The 18,044-nt window shown below is 44.5% G+C and overlaps 1 protein-coding gene and 1 long non-coding RNA gene across 3 annotated transcripts in view; one reads left to right on the forward strand and one right to left on the reverse strand.

Moving 5' to 3' along the window:
* Positions 1 to 18,044, forward strand: part of dusp22a (dual specificity phosphatase 22a) — a 33,501-nt gene that overhangs the window by 5,996 nt on the left and 9,461 nt on the right. The window contains exons 5-6 of one of the 2 annotated variants that reach the window (XM_056278170.1): positions 466 to 540; positions 1,599 to 1,770. In XM_056278170.1, coding sequence (XP_056134145.1) covers positions 466 to 540; positions 1,599 to 1,770 — 247 coding nt within the window. The remainder of the gene's footprint in view (positions 1 to 465; positions 541 to 1,598; positions 1,771 to 18,044) is intronic. The other variant, XM_056278171.1, reaches the window with a different exon arrangement.
* The window catches only part of LOC130111124 (uncharacterized), a 31,112-nt gene that overhangs the window by 2,129 nt on the left and 10,939 nt on the right, over positions 1 to 18,044 (reverse strand). Inside the window, exon 2 of the long non-coding RNA XR_008810145.1 lies at positions 1,642 to 1,737. This is a non-coding gene — a long non-coding RNA (uncharacterized LOC130111124). The remainder of the gene's footprint in view (positions 1 to 1,641; positions 1,738 to 18,044) is intronic.

An 18,044-nucleotide genomic window follows, 5' to 3' on the forward strand; every position in this document is an offset into this window, starting at 1 on the left:
ATTCATAGACTATTTTTCCAGTCACAGACAACACCTGGAGAATTATAAAATTGATCAAATGTCCTGGAAATGTGGTTGAGGTCATGGAAAATTGTGATGGTAGGTTACAAAATCATGTTTTCACTGGCTGAGGTCGCATGTATTTATCCACATTGCTAGTGGCTGAGATGTCACGTCCGTGTTTGAAGTTTGGGCAGTGTGTTCAGTCACCGGCCAAAAATTACACAGTCCCTTTAGAGACCGTCGAGGCTTCCACTGATCGTTAATACATGTCAGCAACAGCTGTCATGTACGTCCAAGCAAATGTCATAGAAAATGTCCTTGAAAAGTTCTGGAAAAAACATTACCTAAAAAGGTCGGGAACCCTGATATTATGGACCGTGTATTCTGCATCAGCCATTAGAGCAGTAGGCCTTTGGATTAGATGTTTCCTACGTTCAGCTGTGGTTTTTGTTATTTTTCCAGGTCTCAGCATTTTAAAGAGTGCATCAGCTTCATCCACGAATGTCGTCTGAATGGTGGAGCTTGTCTTGTTCACTGGTATGCTCTCATGACTTTTCTGAAATAACTATAATGTAACCTTTATATACCCTTAAGCTGTGTGTTTTGTTTTTCTGCTGCCGGTGTGGGAAGATGGTGGTGCAAATTCACGTTTGCAGCGGCCTCGTCCAGTACCAGTGTGGGAAGATGGCGGTGCAAATTCACGTTTGCAGCGGCCTCGTCCAGTACCAGTGTGGGAAGATGGCGGCACGAATTCACGCTTGCGGAGGCCTCGCCATCCATGCAGTGTCTTTTTCCACGTCCGCGTCTAAGTTTGTCTTCGTTTGATGGCTGGGAGAGCTGGCGCTGGATCAGCTAGGAGAGCTTGGTCTGCTGCGTCCTGTGGGCCCAGGGACCATGGCCCTGCCCGGAGCTGTGCCCGAAGAGGAAACACCGAGGGCGGTCTGACAGGACATGGAAGCGGGGCAGGCTAAGCTAACTGCTAGCCCATGCAGACCGGCAGTTCCGATAACACTGAGGGCGGCCTGGCGGCGGCCTTGCCTAGCCTTGACTGTGTTTTTAGTGTCATTGTGTGAAGTGCGGGAGGTGCGTCGAAGGTGTCTGGCTGGGTGGGAGAGCTGGCATTGGATCGGCTGAGGGAGCCTGGTCTGCTGCATCCCGTGGGCCCAAGGACCACGGCCCTGCCCAGAGCTGCGCACGAAGAGGAAACACCGAGGGCGGTCTGACAGGACACGGAAGCGGGGCGGGCTAAGCTAACTGCTAGCCCACGCAGACCAGCAGTTCCGACACTCATCCTGGCTGGCGTTCATTCTCGTGGACAGTGATTTTATTTTTTGTTTTGTTTAGTTTAGATATATATGCGTTAGTTTGGATATATTTTCTTTTAGTTCTTGTAGTTTGGATATGTGTTTTTGTCTTCGTGTTGCACTGCTGTGGGCTGGAGGAAACAATATTTCGATTCATTTCATGCGCGCAAGTGAATGAAATGTCAAAGTGTTTCTGATTCTGATTGTGATGTTTTGTCAGCTATCTGAATGGATAAACAACCATCTACTGTAAAATGATGATCCCCCAGCGTGTATTTCCTGTTCCTGTAGCCTGGCAGGTGTGTCCCGAAGTACCACCATGGTAGTGGCCTACCTGATGACCACCACCCGCTACAGCTGGGACGAGTGTCTGTCCGCAGTCAAGGCTGTCCGCTCCTTCGTCGGCCCAAACTACGGCTTCCAGCAGCAGCTGCAGGAGTACCAGATGACAAAAGTCTCAGAGGTACACAAAAACAAACGCACACAATGGGCCTCATGCCAAGAGCATTCTTGCAACTTCCTCCTCGGTTTCTCTTTATTTTTGTTTCTTACAAGAAATCACTGTCGGATTTATTCAACATTCCCAGCCACCCAAAGTTGTGTTAATAGATGCGTGCATGGAACATGGACCCTCAGTTAGCAGAGTTAACGCCTTAAAAAGACCCTGCATGGACAGCTGGTTTTATGCAAACAAGAAAAAAAAATTTTTTGGAGAAATTTGAACTGTCGAGCAGGCGCTATCTTTACAACATACGGGCATAAAAAGGTTCTGAAAAAAAAGCAACGTGTCAGTTTGAGAAATCGGTGCGGTGCTGTCAGAACTAATATGAGGGGAGTAAAATCCTTAATCGGCAGGGTTTCCTTCTGGAACGTTAATAAAGCACGATGTGTGAGAGTTTTGTTAGGAGGAATTTAATACTATTTGCGTCTGTACTACTGACCAATAGGATTTCTTGGCAAGGCATTTACCAAGAAATGAGAAGAATTATTATAATCCAGTGTGGCGTCTTTTGGTTTCAATTCAGCTGACTGGCTTCAATTCAGCTGACCAGCCAATAGCCTTTCTGACTCAGTGTATGTGTGCGTGCGTGCGTGCGTGCTTGCATGCGTGCGTGCGTGCGCATGCATGTGCAACAGAGACATCTTATTTTTTATTTAAGTTTTAACACATATATACTTGAACACTGCTAATACACATTGTGAGTTGTTTTGGTCTTGTAACAGTTCATATTAGATATTGATGCAGTTAATAAATATAGTCCTTTATGACTTACCCTTGCTACTGCAGGGGCTTTTTTGAAAAAAGAAAAAAAAAGACACCTTATTTGCAAAGGTTGTTGCAGTCATTTGTAGTTACGCAAGAGGACGTTAGTGAAATAGAAGTGAAGTTGTTCTCCTGAGCCATGAGGGAGCAAAAATTGAAAGTCTCCAAAGGAACAGTACAGTGCACACTTGTAGAGATTTTCAGGAACCAAGGCACTTTCATTCAGGGCACGACCAGGCGGTGCTAAAGCAACCGCACCAGCTGAACACCAACATGTGTGAGACAGAACAGCGATCCACAACCAAGAGTCAAACCCAGCTGAGTAAAGAATATCCTACCACAGTTAGTAAAACTAGTCTTAAAGCGACTAGCAAGATGTGGCCGTTATGGAAGAGTAGCAACTTTCAAACCATTTCTTCGATCTTGAAACTAGCTGAGAGGGTTATCATGGTTCAGAAGATACAGAAATTCCACTGACAGATACTGGTATAGAGATTAAAGATGAATTAAAGTTTCTCAGGGATGTCTGTGTAGTGTAGTGGTCTATTCCGTTGCCTACCAACACGGGGATCGCTGTTTTCAAATCCCCGTGTTACCCCTGGCTTGGTTGGCCGTCCTTACAGACTCAATTGGCCATGTCTGCGGGTGGGGAGCTCGATGTGGGTATGTGTTCTCGTCGCTGCATTAGCGCCTCCTCTGGTCGGTCGGGGCGCCTATTCCAGGGGTGAGGGGGAACTGGGGGAATAGTGTGATCCTCCCATGTGCTACGTCCCCCTGGCAAAACTCCTCACTGTCAGGTGAAAAGAAGCGGCTGGCGACTCCGCATGTATCGGAGGAGGCATGTGGTAGCCTGCAGCCCTCCCCGGATCAGCAGAGGGGGTGGAGCAGCGACCGGGACGGCTCGGAAGAGTGGGATAATTGGCCGGATACAATTGTGGAAAATAAAAATTTGAAGTTTCTGGCTGTAATTGTCAGGCTTATGTGAGATGGTGGCCACATGGACAGGTAATGCAACAATACATAAAACCCAAAGTCAAACATGGTGGTGGCAACATTCAGGTTTGGGGCTGTTTCACCCATTGCAGTGTTGAAGATCAGCTACACACTGACTGAAGAGACATACTGCTGTATTCTACAAAGACATGCTATCTCTTCTGGCTTAAAGTGGTGTGGAGGAGGATTCATTTTCCAGCAGTACAATGATCCAAAACACATGAGAGCATTTGCAAAGATTTACTAGAAGTCCAATATAGACCAAAAAATTTTGACTTATATGGCTTTCCCTCCACACTCAACCACAACTTAACCCCATGGATCATCGACGGGAACATTTAAACACAGAAAAGGCAAAACATACAGTACTGTAACGTCATGGGATAATATCTGGAATGCTATCAAGGTGTGCTGGAATCATTTGGATCCTGCAGATATGTAGAATAATTCTTGTATGTGGCTCATTGAATGCTATTGTCTATATTTACAAGAGAGGCTCCTACACGGCTGGTGACAGCAGCCCAGTGACTGGGACATTTATCTGGTAACAGAAAGTTCTCATGTGTTCTTCCTACGGCATCTAACAAATCTACTGACAACGATATTTCCTATTTTAGTTTTTTTATAAAAACATCAAACCCCTAAATGCTAACTTAATGGAAGTCACTGTGGTTAATAGCATCAGCTAAATACCAAAAACATTAATTTAAAAACACATATACTAAGATATGTGTATGGGATATATATATATGGCTGGGAGAGCTAGTGCTGGATCGACTGGGAGAGTGTGGTCTGCTGCGTCCTGTGGACTCAGGGACCACGGCCCTGCCTGGAGCTGTGCCTGAAGAGGTAATACCGAGGGTGGTCTGACAAGATGTGGAAGCGAGGCAGGCTAAGCTAACTGCTAGCTCGTACAGACCGGCAGTTCCGATAACACCGAGGGTAGACTGACAGGGCGTGGAAGCGAGGCAGGCTAAGCTAACTGCTAGCCCATGCAGACCGGCAGTTCCGATAACACCGAGGGTAGACTGACAGGGCGTGGAAGCGAGGCAGGCTAAGCTAACTGCTAGCCCATGCAGACCGGCAGTTCCGACAGTCATCCTGGCTGGCGTTCGTTCTCCTGGACAGTGATTTTTTTGTTTGTTTGATTAGTTTAGATATATATGTTAGTTTGGATATATGTGTTCTTGTAGTTCTGGATATGTGTTTTTGTCTTTGTGTTGCGCTGCTGTGGGCTGGGGGAAATTGTGTTTTGTTTCATTTCATGTGCGGAAGTGCATGAAATGAAATGACAAAGTGTTTCTGATTCTAAGATGTATCCCTAAGCGTGTCTCACAGCGACAAGTGCTTCTGTTGGAAATATTGATTCAAGTGGTTCAAGAAAACTGAGGTGTCATAAGTCAACATAAACTATCACATAAGAGTTTCAGTTATGTTCTTAAAGCCATTATAATGCAGAATGAATATAAACTTTGTGTACTTTATAAGATGCGTCATCATTAAACTCTTATTCATACCATGCTACAGATGCTAGTATGTATTTACACATTCAAAGGTTGTGACATTTCTGTTCTGTATGAACTACTTACTCCATGGCGTCTCACGTGGAACAAAACGTGGTACGGCACTCGCTCTCTCAGACGTTTTGGTTGTTTGGAGGCAGTCACAGCGAGGCTAACTTGAATTCAGTGGCACTGACCCAGCATTTGAGCAGAGAAGGGGAACTGTGGGGAGGGGGTTGCTGGGATTGCATTAGCTTGGCACTGCTCATCACGTGTTCAGCATTACTGTCAGCACCTTGCAACACAGCTTGAAAAAAAGAAAGAAGCATTTATTGTTTGGTTTTTCTGGTGGCGATTTCGAGGATTCAAGGGGAAATGGTTTCCCTTATTTGTTTGTTTCCCACGGCTGCCTTAGACAAAGGAATCGAGATGACAGGGTAGCTTAATTTGTGATTCAAGTCGTGCTTTGCTGTACATGCTGTATACACAAAAATTAATTTCATTCTGAAATGTGACAAAAAGGGAGATTTTAATCACTGGAAGCGATCACAGTTACTGTGTCCTAGCACTAACCAGTTGGACTTACAATAAAACGGTTGTAACAGCAAAATGTCCCGCTAACACATCACGATCACCAGCCATGTGAAATTAATTGAAAATGAATTAAATCAATTGGAATCTGAAATCAAGTGAAATCTTGGACTCTATACTTTTCCACCTGATGCTCCAATCACAGCTTGGCAGTAGCTGGTAGCCACTAGGCATGATGTGGCCAACCTACTTGCCCGTGAAGAAATGGTAGATCCAACACAGTTTAATGATTTGACTGGGGAAAATATAAAAGTGACATGATGGGGTGTCCGGGTAGCATAGCGGTCTATTCCATTGCCTACCAACAAGGGGATCGTGGGTTCGAATCCCCGTGTTACCTCCAGCTTGGTCGGGTGTCTGCGGGCGGGAAGCCGGATGTGGGTATGTGTCCTGGTCACTGCACTAGCGCCTCCTCTGGTCGGTCAGGGCGCCTGTTCAGGGAGGAGGGGGAACTGTGTGACCCTCCTACGTGCTACGTTCCCCTGGTGAAACTCCTCACTGTCAGGTGAAAAGAAGCGGCTGGTGACTCCACATGTATCGGGGGAGGCATGTGGTAGTCTGCAGCCCTCCCCAGATGGGCAGGGGGGTGGAGCAGTGACCGGGGCGGCTCTAGAGTGGGGTAATTGGCTGGATACAATTAGGGAGAAAAAAAGGGGGGGGAAAGCCACAAAAAAAACAAAATTGACACGAAATATCCCAGTCGAGTAGACTGAATTGTTTTTATCAATTTCCAAAACTGAAAACAAATTTGCTAAAATGCGTAATAAGTTGGGTGATTACTATCATGGCCATGTGTCGAGGGGCTTGCTATTAATTTAGTTTGACTGTAGAACAGTGAAGAATAAATTAAAGTTTGACTAATGTAGCCTAGCTAGCCGAGTTGTATATTTACACTGGCTCCCAGTAGCTGCTCGCATCCAGTTTAAGACTCTGGTGCTAGTCTACAGGGAAGTGAAAGGAACAGCTCCTTCCTATCTCCAGGCCATGGTCAAGCCCTACACCCCCACCCGACCACTTCGCTCTGCTGCCTCGGGACGCCTGGTTGCCCCGTCGCTCAGAGGCCCTTGCTGCCGATCGACCCGGTCACGGCTCTTTTCTGTCCTGGCCCCACAGTGGTGGAATGAACTCCCCACTGATCTCAGGACAACGGAGTCGCTGCCCATCTTTCGGCGCAGGTTGAAAACACACCTTTTTAAGAACTACTACCCTGTTACTTGCTCTTAGCACTTATTGTATTCACTCATTTAAAAAAATCTTTCTTGCACTTTTACTTTAGCACTGGTTTTACTCTTAGATGCTTGTTTAGATGCACTTATGACCTCTGATGACTAGTAGTTCTCCTGATTTCCTACGTTCAATGATGCGCTTATTGTAAGTCGGCTAAATGACTGTAATGTAATGTAATGGTCTAGTCCAGGGTTCGGCAAACTTTTAGATGTCCCGTGCCACTTTACAAAGTTAAAAAAAAAAATCACAGACCCAAGTGCCAGTTCACTTTCATAATGAGCGTTTATCTATTTATTTATTTATTGCTACTGCTTGTCTCCCGTCTAGATTCTGCATACCGAAAGATCTGCGCTACACACACACACACACACACACACACACTATTATTTGTGCAAATGTATGAAAATTACAAGGGCTCCAAAGAACATTCTTACCAACTTTGTGCGACCTTTGTTTGTCACAGTATCTGGTAACCACTGCTAGATGCAGAACGTCCTTTACAGCCGCACTCTTGTCAGGAGTACGCTGAATACTGACACATCTTTTAGTGCAAGAGTTTGCTGGTGCCTTACATTTTCAGCCGTGTCTACATTTCTCTACAGTTCTCACAGAAACGGTTATTTCTTTGGTCCTGTTGATGACCGTGTCTTTATTTGGTAACCCATCAAATGTGACCTGCGAACTGCTGAGGAAAGCCTCCTTTATATACTCTCCATTGGAGAATGGCTTCCCGTGTTAAGCAATGCACTGTACAACTTTATGGCTGCCCCCTGTATCTTGGTTTTGGGCGGCACATCAGGTTGTAAACATGCTGCTTTGCTTCCCGTGCTGGCCTGCTGCCCTCTGGATTGATTCAGCTTTATCAGCCTTATCTTTCTTTCTCCTGACTTGTTTCAAAATGACGTTTTACACTTGAAGTTCGATACATAACATTTTTGCAGCAGAGAGTTCACACAGCTCGGTCCTTTCGTGAAATAAACAGTGGACTTCAGGAGGAGCCCCCCAACACTGCCCCCCCCCCCCCACCATACTCAACAGCGCAGTGTCTGCAGTGAAAACCTACAGATTTCTGGGTTCCACAATCTCCCAGGACCTAAGGTGGGCATCCAACATAGACAAAATCATCAAAAAGGCCCAGCAGAGGATGTACTTTCTCCAGCAGCTCAGGAAGTTCAACCTGCCTCAGGAACTGCTGATTCAGTTCTACACTGCAATGATCCAGTCTGTCCTCTGCACATCCATCACTGTCTGGTTTGGATCGGCCACCAAACAGGACAGGGACAGACTACAATGGACAGTTAAGTCTGCAGAAAAAAAATCATTGGTTCCAACCTGCCCTCCATTCAGGACTTTTAGACCTCCAGACTCAGGGAACGGGCAGGCAACATCACTGCAGACCCACCACACCGTGGTCACAACCTGTTCCAACTCCTCCCCTCTGGTAGGCGCTACAGAGCACTGTACACCAGAACAACCAGATATAAAAACAGTTTTTCTACGCGGGATGTCTTTCAGATGAACACGTAACATTGCCAAATAAATCCAACCACGTTGTATATACTGTACATTGTACATATACTGGTACACACTGTCATGTCCATCTACCTCAGGCATGTACAGTGGTGCTTGAAAGTTTGTGAACCTTTTAGAATTTTCTATATTTCTGCATAAATATGACCTAAAACATCATCAGATTTTCTCACAAGTCCTAAAAGTAGATAAAGAGAACCCAGTTAAACAAACGAGACAAAAAATATTATACTTGGTCATTTATTTATTGAGGAAAATGATCCAATATTACATATCTGTGAGTGGCAAAAATATGTGAACCTCTGGGATTAGCAGTTAACTTGAAGGTGAAATTAGAGTCAGGTGTTTTCAATCAATGGGATGACAATCAGGTGTGAGTGGGCGCCCTGTTTTATTTAAAGAACAGGGATCTATCGAAGTCTGATTTTCACAGCACATGTCTTTGGAAGTGTATCATGGCAAGAACAAAGGAGATTTCTGAGGACCTCAGAAAAAGAGTTGTTGATGCTCATCAGGCTAGAAAAGGTTACAAAACCATCTCTAAAGAGTTTGGACTCCACCAATCCACAGTCAGACAGATTGTGTACAAATGGAGGAAATTCAAGACCGTTGTTACCCTCCCCAGGAGTGGTCGGCCATCAAAGATTACTCCAAGAGCAAGGCGTGTAATAGTCGGCCAGGTCAGAAAGGAACCCATGGTAACTTATAAGCAGCTAAAGGCCTCTCTCACATTGGCTAATGTTAATATTCATGAGTCCACCATCACACTGAACAACAATGGTGTGCACGGCAGGGTTGCAAGGAGAAAGCCACTGCTCTCCAAATAGAACATTGCTGCCGTCTGCAATTTGCTAAAGATCACATGGACAAGCCAGAAGGCTATTGGAAAAATGTTTTGTGGACGGATGAGACCAAAATAAAACTTTTTGGTTTAAATGAGAAGCGTTATGTTTGGAGAGAGGAAAACACTGCATTCCAGCATAAGAACCTTATCACATCTGTGAAAGATGGTGGTGGTAGTATCATGGTTTGGGCCTGTTTTGCTGCATTGGGCCAGGACGGCTTGCCATCATTGATGGAACAATGAATTCTGAATTGTACCAGTGAATTTTTAAGGAAAATGTCAGGACATCTGTCTGTGAACTGAATCTCAAGAGAATGTGGGTCATGCAGCAAGACAACGACCCTAAGCACACAAGTTGTTCTACCAGAGAATGGTTAAAGAAGAATAAAGTTAATGTTTTGGAATGGCCAAGTCAAAGTCCTGACCTTAATCCAATCGAAATGTTGTGGAAGGACCTGAAGCAAGCAGTTCATGTGAGGAAACCCACCAACATCCCAGAGTTGAAGCTGTTCTGTACGGAGGAATGGGCTAACATTCCTCCCAAGCCGATGCGCAGGACTGATCAACATTTACCAGAAATGTTTAGTTGCAGTTATTGCTGTACGGGGGGGGGGGGGGTCGTACCAGATACTGAAAGCAAAGGTTCACATACTTTTGCCACTCACAAATATGTAATATTGAATCATTTTCCTCAATAAATAAATGACCAAGTATAATAGTTTTGTCTCATTTGTTTAATTGGGTTCTCTTTATCTACTTTTAAGACTTGGGTGAAAATCTGATGATGTTTTAGGTCATATTTGTGCAGAAATATAGAAAATTCTAAAGGGTTCACAAACTTTCAACCACCACTGTATGTAAGTAACCCGCTAACATCTATTTCAGCATCTCGGATATATTCTCTGCACCATTGCACTTTATTGCCTCTTATTTTGCCTGTATATGTCAATCCTTATGTATATATCTTGAAGATTGTTGTGTTGTTATTCTACGTTAAGTATACTGAGAGAACCACAAAACCGGAGTCAAATTCCATGTGTGTGCAGACTTACATGGCCAATAAACATAATTCTGATCCTGATAAACCCGAATTTGTTTGTCGGACAGCTGAAAGAGGTGAATATTAGACGACCTGGTTTTTTTTGCTTCTGCCATCATCAGTTGTTGACCTAAAGCAAAAAAGAAAGCTAGCTAGCTGTTTTCACTACCACTGTAATGTTGCGCTCGTGGGCAGATCAGAGGGAGGGGGGAGGAGGAGGATGATAGACCATGTCGATTTTGTGCGCTTTCTTGCTGTCCAAAACAGTGGTGTATTTTGAGACGACTAATTAATTATTCCAGTATTATTTTCAATCCAATTGTTTTTTAGTTCACCATTAGGCCATATTTTTTGTTAAAAATATTTATTAAAAAAGTATATTAAAAAATATTTTCTAATGAATTCCTCCGCATGCCTGTCTTAATAGCCTCATGTGCCACCATGGGCACGTGTGCCATAGCCTGCCGACCCCTGGTCTAGTCCATGTCTGGTACTGGGTCTATTTAAATAGCACTCTTGTAGGACTTGGCTACATTTGTCCTGATATCAGACATTGAGCAGCTTGCTATCGTAAAACAAAAATCTACTTTTCATTACCAAATTAGCAGATAGCAATTATTAAACTTAGCTGGCAGTAGATTAGCAAAACTGTCCTCTGTGTGAAGTTTGCATGTTCTCCCCATGTCTGTGTGGGTTTCCTCCGGGGGCTCCCGTTTCCTCCCACAGTCCAAAGACATGTAGGTCAGGTGAATCGGCCATACTAAATTGTCTCTAGGTGTACATGTGTGTGCGTGCCCTGTGATGGCCTGGCGGCCTGTCCAGGGTGTCTCCCCGCCTGCTGCCCAATGACTGCTGGGATAGGCTCCAGCATCCCTGGATAAGGATAAGCGGTTTGGATAATGGATGGATGTTGAAAGTTTCATGTCACTGAGTTTATGGAGAGGCCTACAGTGGATGATTGTCTAGAAACCTGAACTTTACCATTCCTACAGGACGCAAATGTGAAATAAAAGTTAATGTCTCAAAAACTACAAAAGATATATATATATATATATATATATATATATATATATATATATATACACTACCGTTCAAAAGTTTGGGATCACCCAAACAATTTTGTGTTTTCCATGAAAAGTCACACTTATTCACCACCATATGTTGTGAAATGAATAGAAAATAGAGTCAAGACATTGACAAGGTTAGAAATAATGATTTGTATTTGAAATAAGATTTTTTTTACATCAAACTTTGCTTTCGTCAAAGAATCCTCCATTTGCAGCAATTACAGCATTGCAGACCTTTGGCATTCTAGCTGTTAATTTGTTGAGGTAATCTGGAGAAATTGCACCCCACGCTTCCAGAAGCAGCTCCCACAAGTTGGATTGGTTGGATGGGCACTTCTTTGAGCAGATTGAGTTTCTGGAGCATCACATTTGTGGGGTCAATTAAACGCTCAAAATGGCCAGAAAAAGAGAACTTTCATCTGAAACTCGACAGTCTATTCTTGTTCTTAGAAATGAAGGCTATTCCATGCGAGAAATTGCTAAGAAATTGAAGATTTCCTACACCGGTGTGTACTACTCCCTTCAGAGGACAGCACAAACAGGCTCTAACAGGTACTATTTAATGAAGATGCCAGTTGGGGACCTGTGAGGCGTCTGTTTCTCAAACTAGTGACTCTAATGTACTTATCTTCTTGCTCAGTTGTGCAACGCGGCCTCCCACTTCTTTTTCTACTCTGGTTAGAGCCTGTTTGTGCTGTCCTCTGAAGGGAGTAGTACACACCGGTGTAGGAAATCTTCAATTTCTTAGCAATTTCTCGCATGGAATAGCCTTCATTTCTAAGAACAAGAATAGACTGTCGAGTTTCAGATGAAAGTTCTCTTTTTCTGGCCATTTTGAGCGTTTAATTGACCCCACAAATGTGATGCTCCAGAAACTCAATCTGCTCAAAGAAGTGCCCATCCAACCAATCCAACTTGTGGGAGCTGCTTCTGGAAGCGTGGGGTGCAATTTCTCCAGATTACCTCAACAAATTAACAGCTAGAATGCCAAAGGTCTGCAATGCTGTAATTGCTGCAAATGGAGGATTCTTTGACGAAAGCAAAGTTTGATGTAAAAAAAATCTTATTTCAAATACAAATCATTATTTCTAACCTTGTCAATGTCTTGACTCCATTTTCTATTCATTTCACAACATATGGTGGTGAATAAGTGTGACTTTTCATGGAAAACACAAAATTGTTTGGGTGATCCCAAACTTTTGAACGGTAGTGTATATATATATAAAGCTGAATGGTACCCTGGCGGCACAGAGGAGTGTGCATGTGCTCCCCGTGTCTGTGTGGGTTTCCTCCGGGTGCTCCGGTTTCCTCCCACAGTCCAAAGACATGTAGGTCAGGTGAATCGGCCATACTAAATTGTCCCTAGGTGTGAATGTGTTGCCCCTGTGATGGTCTGGCGGCCTGTCCAGGGTGTCTCTCTGCCTGCCGCCCGATGACTGCTGGGATAGGCTCCGGCATCCCCACGACCTTGACAGCAGGATAAGCAGTTTGGATAATGGATGAATGGTACCCCACCACTCCAACAGCAGCTGTTCATTTCAAAGTTTGAATGACGTCTTTAGGTGAAAGTATGTGGACGAGGAAGAGGAACATGAGTGGGCCAACCCACTTACATACTGAATCACTAACCCTTAGCTGGTGCACACTTTCAAGTTATGGCTAGTAAAGTCAAATCCTCATGTAATGCATGTTTTTAGAAAAAACTGTTTGCATCTGCACTGAGGCATCCACACTCAAATATCATCGCTCCATTATCCAAACCGCTTATCCTGCTCTCAGGGTCGCGGGAATGCTGGAGCCTATCCCAGCAGTCGTTGGGCGGCAGGCGGGGAGGCACTCTGGACAGGCCGGCAGGCGGGGAGGCACCCTGGACAGGCCGCCAGGCCATCAAAGGGCCAACACACACACACACATTCACACCTAAGGACAATTTAGTATGGCCGATTCACCTGACCTACATGTCTTTGGACTGTGGGAGGAAACCGGAGCCCCCGGAGGAAACCCACGCAGACACGGGGAGAACATGGAAACTCCACACAGAGGACGACCCGGGACGACCCCCAAGGTTGGACTACCCCGGGGCTCGAACCCAGGACCTTCTTGCTGTGAGGCGACCATGTTAACCACTGCACCACCGTGCCAGCTGCTAACATATACATACATATCTAAATATTACCTGTGTGTGCGTGTACACAACTAAAGATAAATTATCGATCTTTTTTTCTTTCATTTTTCTTTTAATTGTATTCATATAGCATAGTCATTTCCATCTAGTAGATTACCCCAAGGCTCATCGTCTGTGTTGTAAGACCAAAACATTAATTTTCAGAGGGTGAATTTCTGTATTACTTTTAGCAACACTTTCACTTCATCATATTTCGTAAAAAAAATAAGGTATTGCACAAATTTATTAGCACTTTTGTTTCCTGGATGTGTTTTGGGAAACCACAGCTCCTCGCTTCTCTGACCATGGACTTCTGAATCTGGACTTGTTCAACCAAAGTGGACACGCTTCACTGCAAGGACAAGTAGGGAACTGCACAAATATGTCCTATTATTCTGTCAGCGGTGTAACAGCTCGGTTATAGAGGATATGCCAAATGTTGCAGGACATTGCTCCTTTCAGCATTCAGTTTTGCTCTCAAAACTACAGATAAATATGTGAGGCAAAACAAGTCCAACACTTGGTGACTCACTCAAGAACGACACAGGCGAGCCTGCGAAGTCAGTGTGGTTCCTTACAGACGAAGACTCCCTTCCTCCAAGATTCCTGCAATTCAAAAACTTCCCAAATTTTAAACAGCCACAACTTTCTCAACACTTTCCATATCAACTCAATGAAATGTTCAGTTATTTTATTTTATTTTTTTCCCCCCGGTCCTAGTGTGTCAGTCCTGGATCATAAAACCATCTTCTATGTCTGTGGCAAAGCACTTCCCGGATCTGAGCTGCCATCAACAGGGCTCCAATATGGGGTTCTTGAGCATAGAGACACAGATGATGATGATGATGATGATGATAGTAGTCAGGCAGGCTTGACAGCCCATTTCGTTGAAAACTATGATTTAAAAAACCAAGACTTCTTCAGAGTCTTTTTTAATTTTGGGAGAGAATGGCCACGGATCTGCAGCTCTGTCTGTTTGGCATCTGGCTGGCGGGTTGCAGCCAAGGGTTTAACCTGTTCTGAGGAAACTGGAGTGACTCAGGACAGCTATGACTGCATCCCACTCCACCACAATGCCTTAAGCAATAAACCTTGGGATGCACTTCATGGATTCAAGTGGTTCTGTGATAACCGTTTATAGAGAAGTGATACAAAACCTAGACAAGCACCTTTCTCACCTTGTAGTTATCCTCCTCCCCATCCCCTTACCCATCAACTTAGAGGTGTTTACACATGATAAGCTCCATAATACCTCGGTGCCGGTTTAGCCAGTGTTTCTCCGTGGGAAGAGTATTTCGCCACAGCGCTACCCTCCAGCGGTACGCGGCACTCAAACCAGGTGTTGTAAAGCTACGCTCAAAGTTACTAGCTTAAACTTCGACCACGTTTGCCTGACTTCCCAAAGCGCAACCAATGAATTTACAGTGTGACAGTGCAGGATCTGATCAAAATAGAAGAAAACTGAGTTTCCCAAGCAGTGTAACACCACATTATGCACACGTTTTCATCGTGAGCTCATGGTAAGAAATAGCACTTGGTGCAATGTCGGCATTGGGATGGGGTTATCAACGTTGTGGATCCAGCTGTAACTAGGAAGAGTGCGCTCAGTAGAGTGCAGATCCCCGCCAGGCATATCTCCCCTTCTCCGGTGTTTGGACTTGGGTAAAAAAAACCAACTGAGGACTTAGCACTCAACTGTGGTATAAAACAGGGTTTGCAAAGGTTTTGAACCACCGCAACCATGAGAGGTCCTTGATCATACAGTCATAACTTTGCATCAGAATTATTAGGCTGACGGGCCCAGTAGTATGTGAGATTAGCAGCGGAAAAGTACAAGCGCACACCGACAGAAAAACCAGTGTTTTTCCTGCAATTATAAGACTTTTGTGCAGTGCATGAGTCAACTGAATAAGAAATATGGGGGGGGGGGCAAAGAAGGTTTTTAATATGCAATGCTCAAGTTAAACAAATCTACCTAATAAAAACGTTCTGCCTGTCAGTCTAGATGTGCAGGTCTCCTAGGCAGACCCTCACCAATGCGACCAAGTCTAATATGAACTCGCACTTTCCAAAAAGAAAAGGCTATGCAGCCATTTTGGTCTGACCCTAACCCTGTCTTGATTTTCATAACACAATAAAGCTGGGTAAACCGTTCACGCTCACACATGTGCGACTGACATCTACGGTTGACTCAGATTGGGCAGCGACAAGATTATGCAACACTTCCTGGTTTGACTGCAACCCAGAGGAGGTTGTTCCTTTTATAACTTTAATATTTTTTAGGACTATTCAAATTCTTTTAAAGAGCCCATATCATGCTTTTGGGGTTTTCCCCTTCAGAGTGTTAAATAGCTGGGAGGTGCATGTGAAACGTCAGCAGAGTTACAAAGCCCAAAGTTCATGCCAAAGGGAGTTATTCTCTCTGACAGAAAAAACTGCCTGAAACAGCTTGTTTGTAGCCCAGCATTTTCTCCGTCACTATGTTACACATTTTCATAATGCCCGCCTAGCGGCTAGTTTGGCCCACCCTCAAACAAAGTTAGGTATGGCGGCGTTAGGAGGACTCAGACAAAGTTAGAGTGGGGGACGGGAAGAGTTTGGTTAGTGTGTATCACAATGTCGAGAAGACGCTCTTTTCTTCGGCGCGAAGGCCAAAGTACCTTTGTATTGATTTCCAGAGGAAGGCAGAATGAAGAATCGGTGGTTAAAAATCCTTTCCACCACGATTCCTCGGCAGTACAACGCCACCCTTTTATTTTGTCCCCTTCGTTTTACCGAGGACCGCTTCCTGAACTGAGCACAGACAGATGCTGGATTTTCGATTTGTTTGCTTCTCCTAAAGGAGAAAGCACCAGACAACATTGGATAGGTTTATTTTTTCAGGCCAACAACACGTTTATTTGTTCACGCCACTTCACAGAGGACTCTTTCCTCAACCCAGCCCATTGTTCACTTAAAGGAATATATGTGTATTTTCTGTTCGGTTTCTTTGATTTGGTAGTGGTGGTGGTGGTGGTGGGGGGGGGGGGTTGTAGACTGGAGGCCATGCCAAAGCCTATAGGTTACCTCACTATGTTCTGTCTTGTCTATCTGTGTTTTAATTCTTAATTCTTATCCTCTTTGATTCAATAGAGTTCGATGGATTTGTGAAATAGTTTATTTCCCTATTGGTTTAATATATGTATGTTGTATTTTGATTGGGTTTTTTTTCTATAAAATAAGAGGGGGGGGAGTTGGTTAAAACGCCTGTCTAGTAATCAGGAGATCCTGGGTTCGAATCCCAGAGCGTTGCTCCCACTCCCAAATCATTACCAGCTTCTTCACCGTGCCCAGCTGCTATCCGCTTATGTATTATATCCAGCACAGTGCAGTATTCAACAGTACAGTTACTACACTGAATTACTTAGCGCAGCACTATATTTCGTATTTGTTTCTGATCTCACCTTTCTTTTATTGTCTCTTTGTTTGAGGTTGTTTACTGTTTCTCTTTTTCTATCTACTGTTTTTGTTGCCTTGTATTGTATTTTGTTATTTTTTACTATGGCTTTAACGAGTGCAAAAGCAACCACTAGGCTAACTTCCTTCCACGTGCAAATATACTTGGCCAATAAAAGGATTCTGGGTAAGGGAAAAAACATCATTGCTATAAAAAGTAAGTCATAAGTTCATCATAAGTTATCTTGCAATCTTATCTTGTGATCATGGATCAGCGGCAGAGGCAGGCGGTGCCGTGGCTGTTCTTGGAAGTCCCACCGGATCCGGCGTTGGCGGTCAGTTTGGGTACATAGGATCAACCCGAGATGTGATCAGCTCGTCGTCTTCAATCTTGACTCGAGAGAGTTCTGTAAAGGAGGCGTGGTTTGTAGCCCTACTTGACGGTGATTGGCTTTCACCAGGCTAAACGTTTGCGCGAGTTGAACACTTTTTTTTTTCAAATCGAAGCGAACGCTCATTTTGCCCATTACGCAACGCTTGGAGTGTCGCCGAGATTAACTCCGCCCACTCGCCTCCTACCATTGGCTTTTCATGTATTCGCGCCGCTCGTATTTTTGTTATTGTAACCGGTTATTTTCCTGCCCGGTGCGGGATTCGATACGGGGTGTACTGCACCACAAGGCGACATCACTAACCGCTCGGCTAAAGGGTCAGACCCGTTAGCTAGGGGCTAACGTGTCTTATTAGTAGTTTACATTATTATTTTTTTTGTTATGAATTTATTTCTGATTTTTCCCCTTTTCTCCCAATTTAGTGGCCAATCGATCCCTAGTTTAGTTCCAACACCCACCCTCGTACTGCATCTCTCCCACCCTCGTACTGCATCTCTCCGGCCGGCAGTCTCGAAGGAGACCGCCTCCCCACTTCCGTGACAAGGCGACTCCAGGCCGAACCGCTGCTTTTTCCCCATACACACGGAGACGCGTTCACGTGACGAACACAAGCCGACTCCGCCCCCCCTCCCGAGGACAGCGTTGCCAATGACTGCTGCTTCATCGAGTCCGGCCATAGTCGGATCTGA

The sequence above is a fragment of the Lampris incognitus genome, chromosome 4 (assembly GCF_029633865.1).
Source record: "Lampris incognitus isolate fLamInc1 chromosome 4, fLamInc1.hap2, whole genome shotgun sequence".
Lineage (NCBI taxonomy): Eukaryota > Metazoa > Chordata > Actinopteri > Lampriformes > Lampridae > Lampris > Lampris incognitus.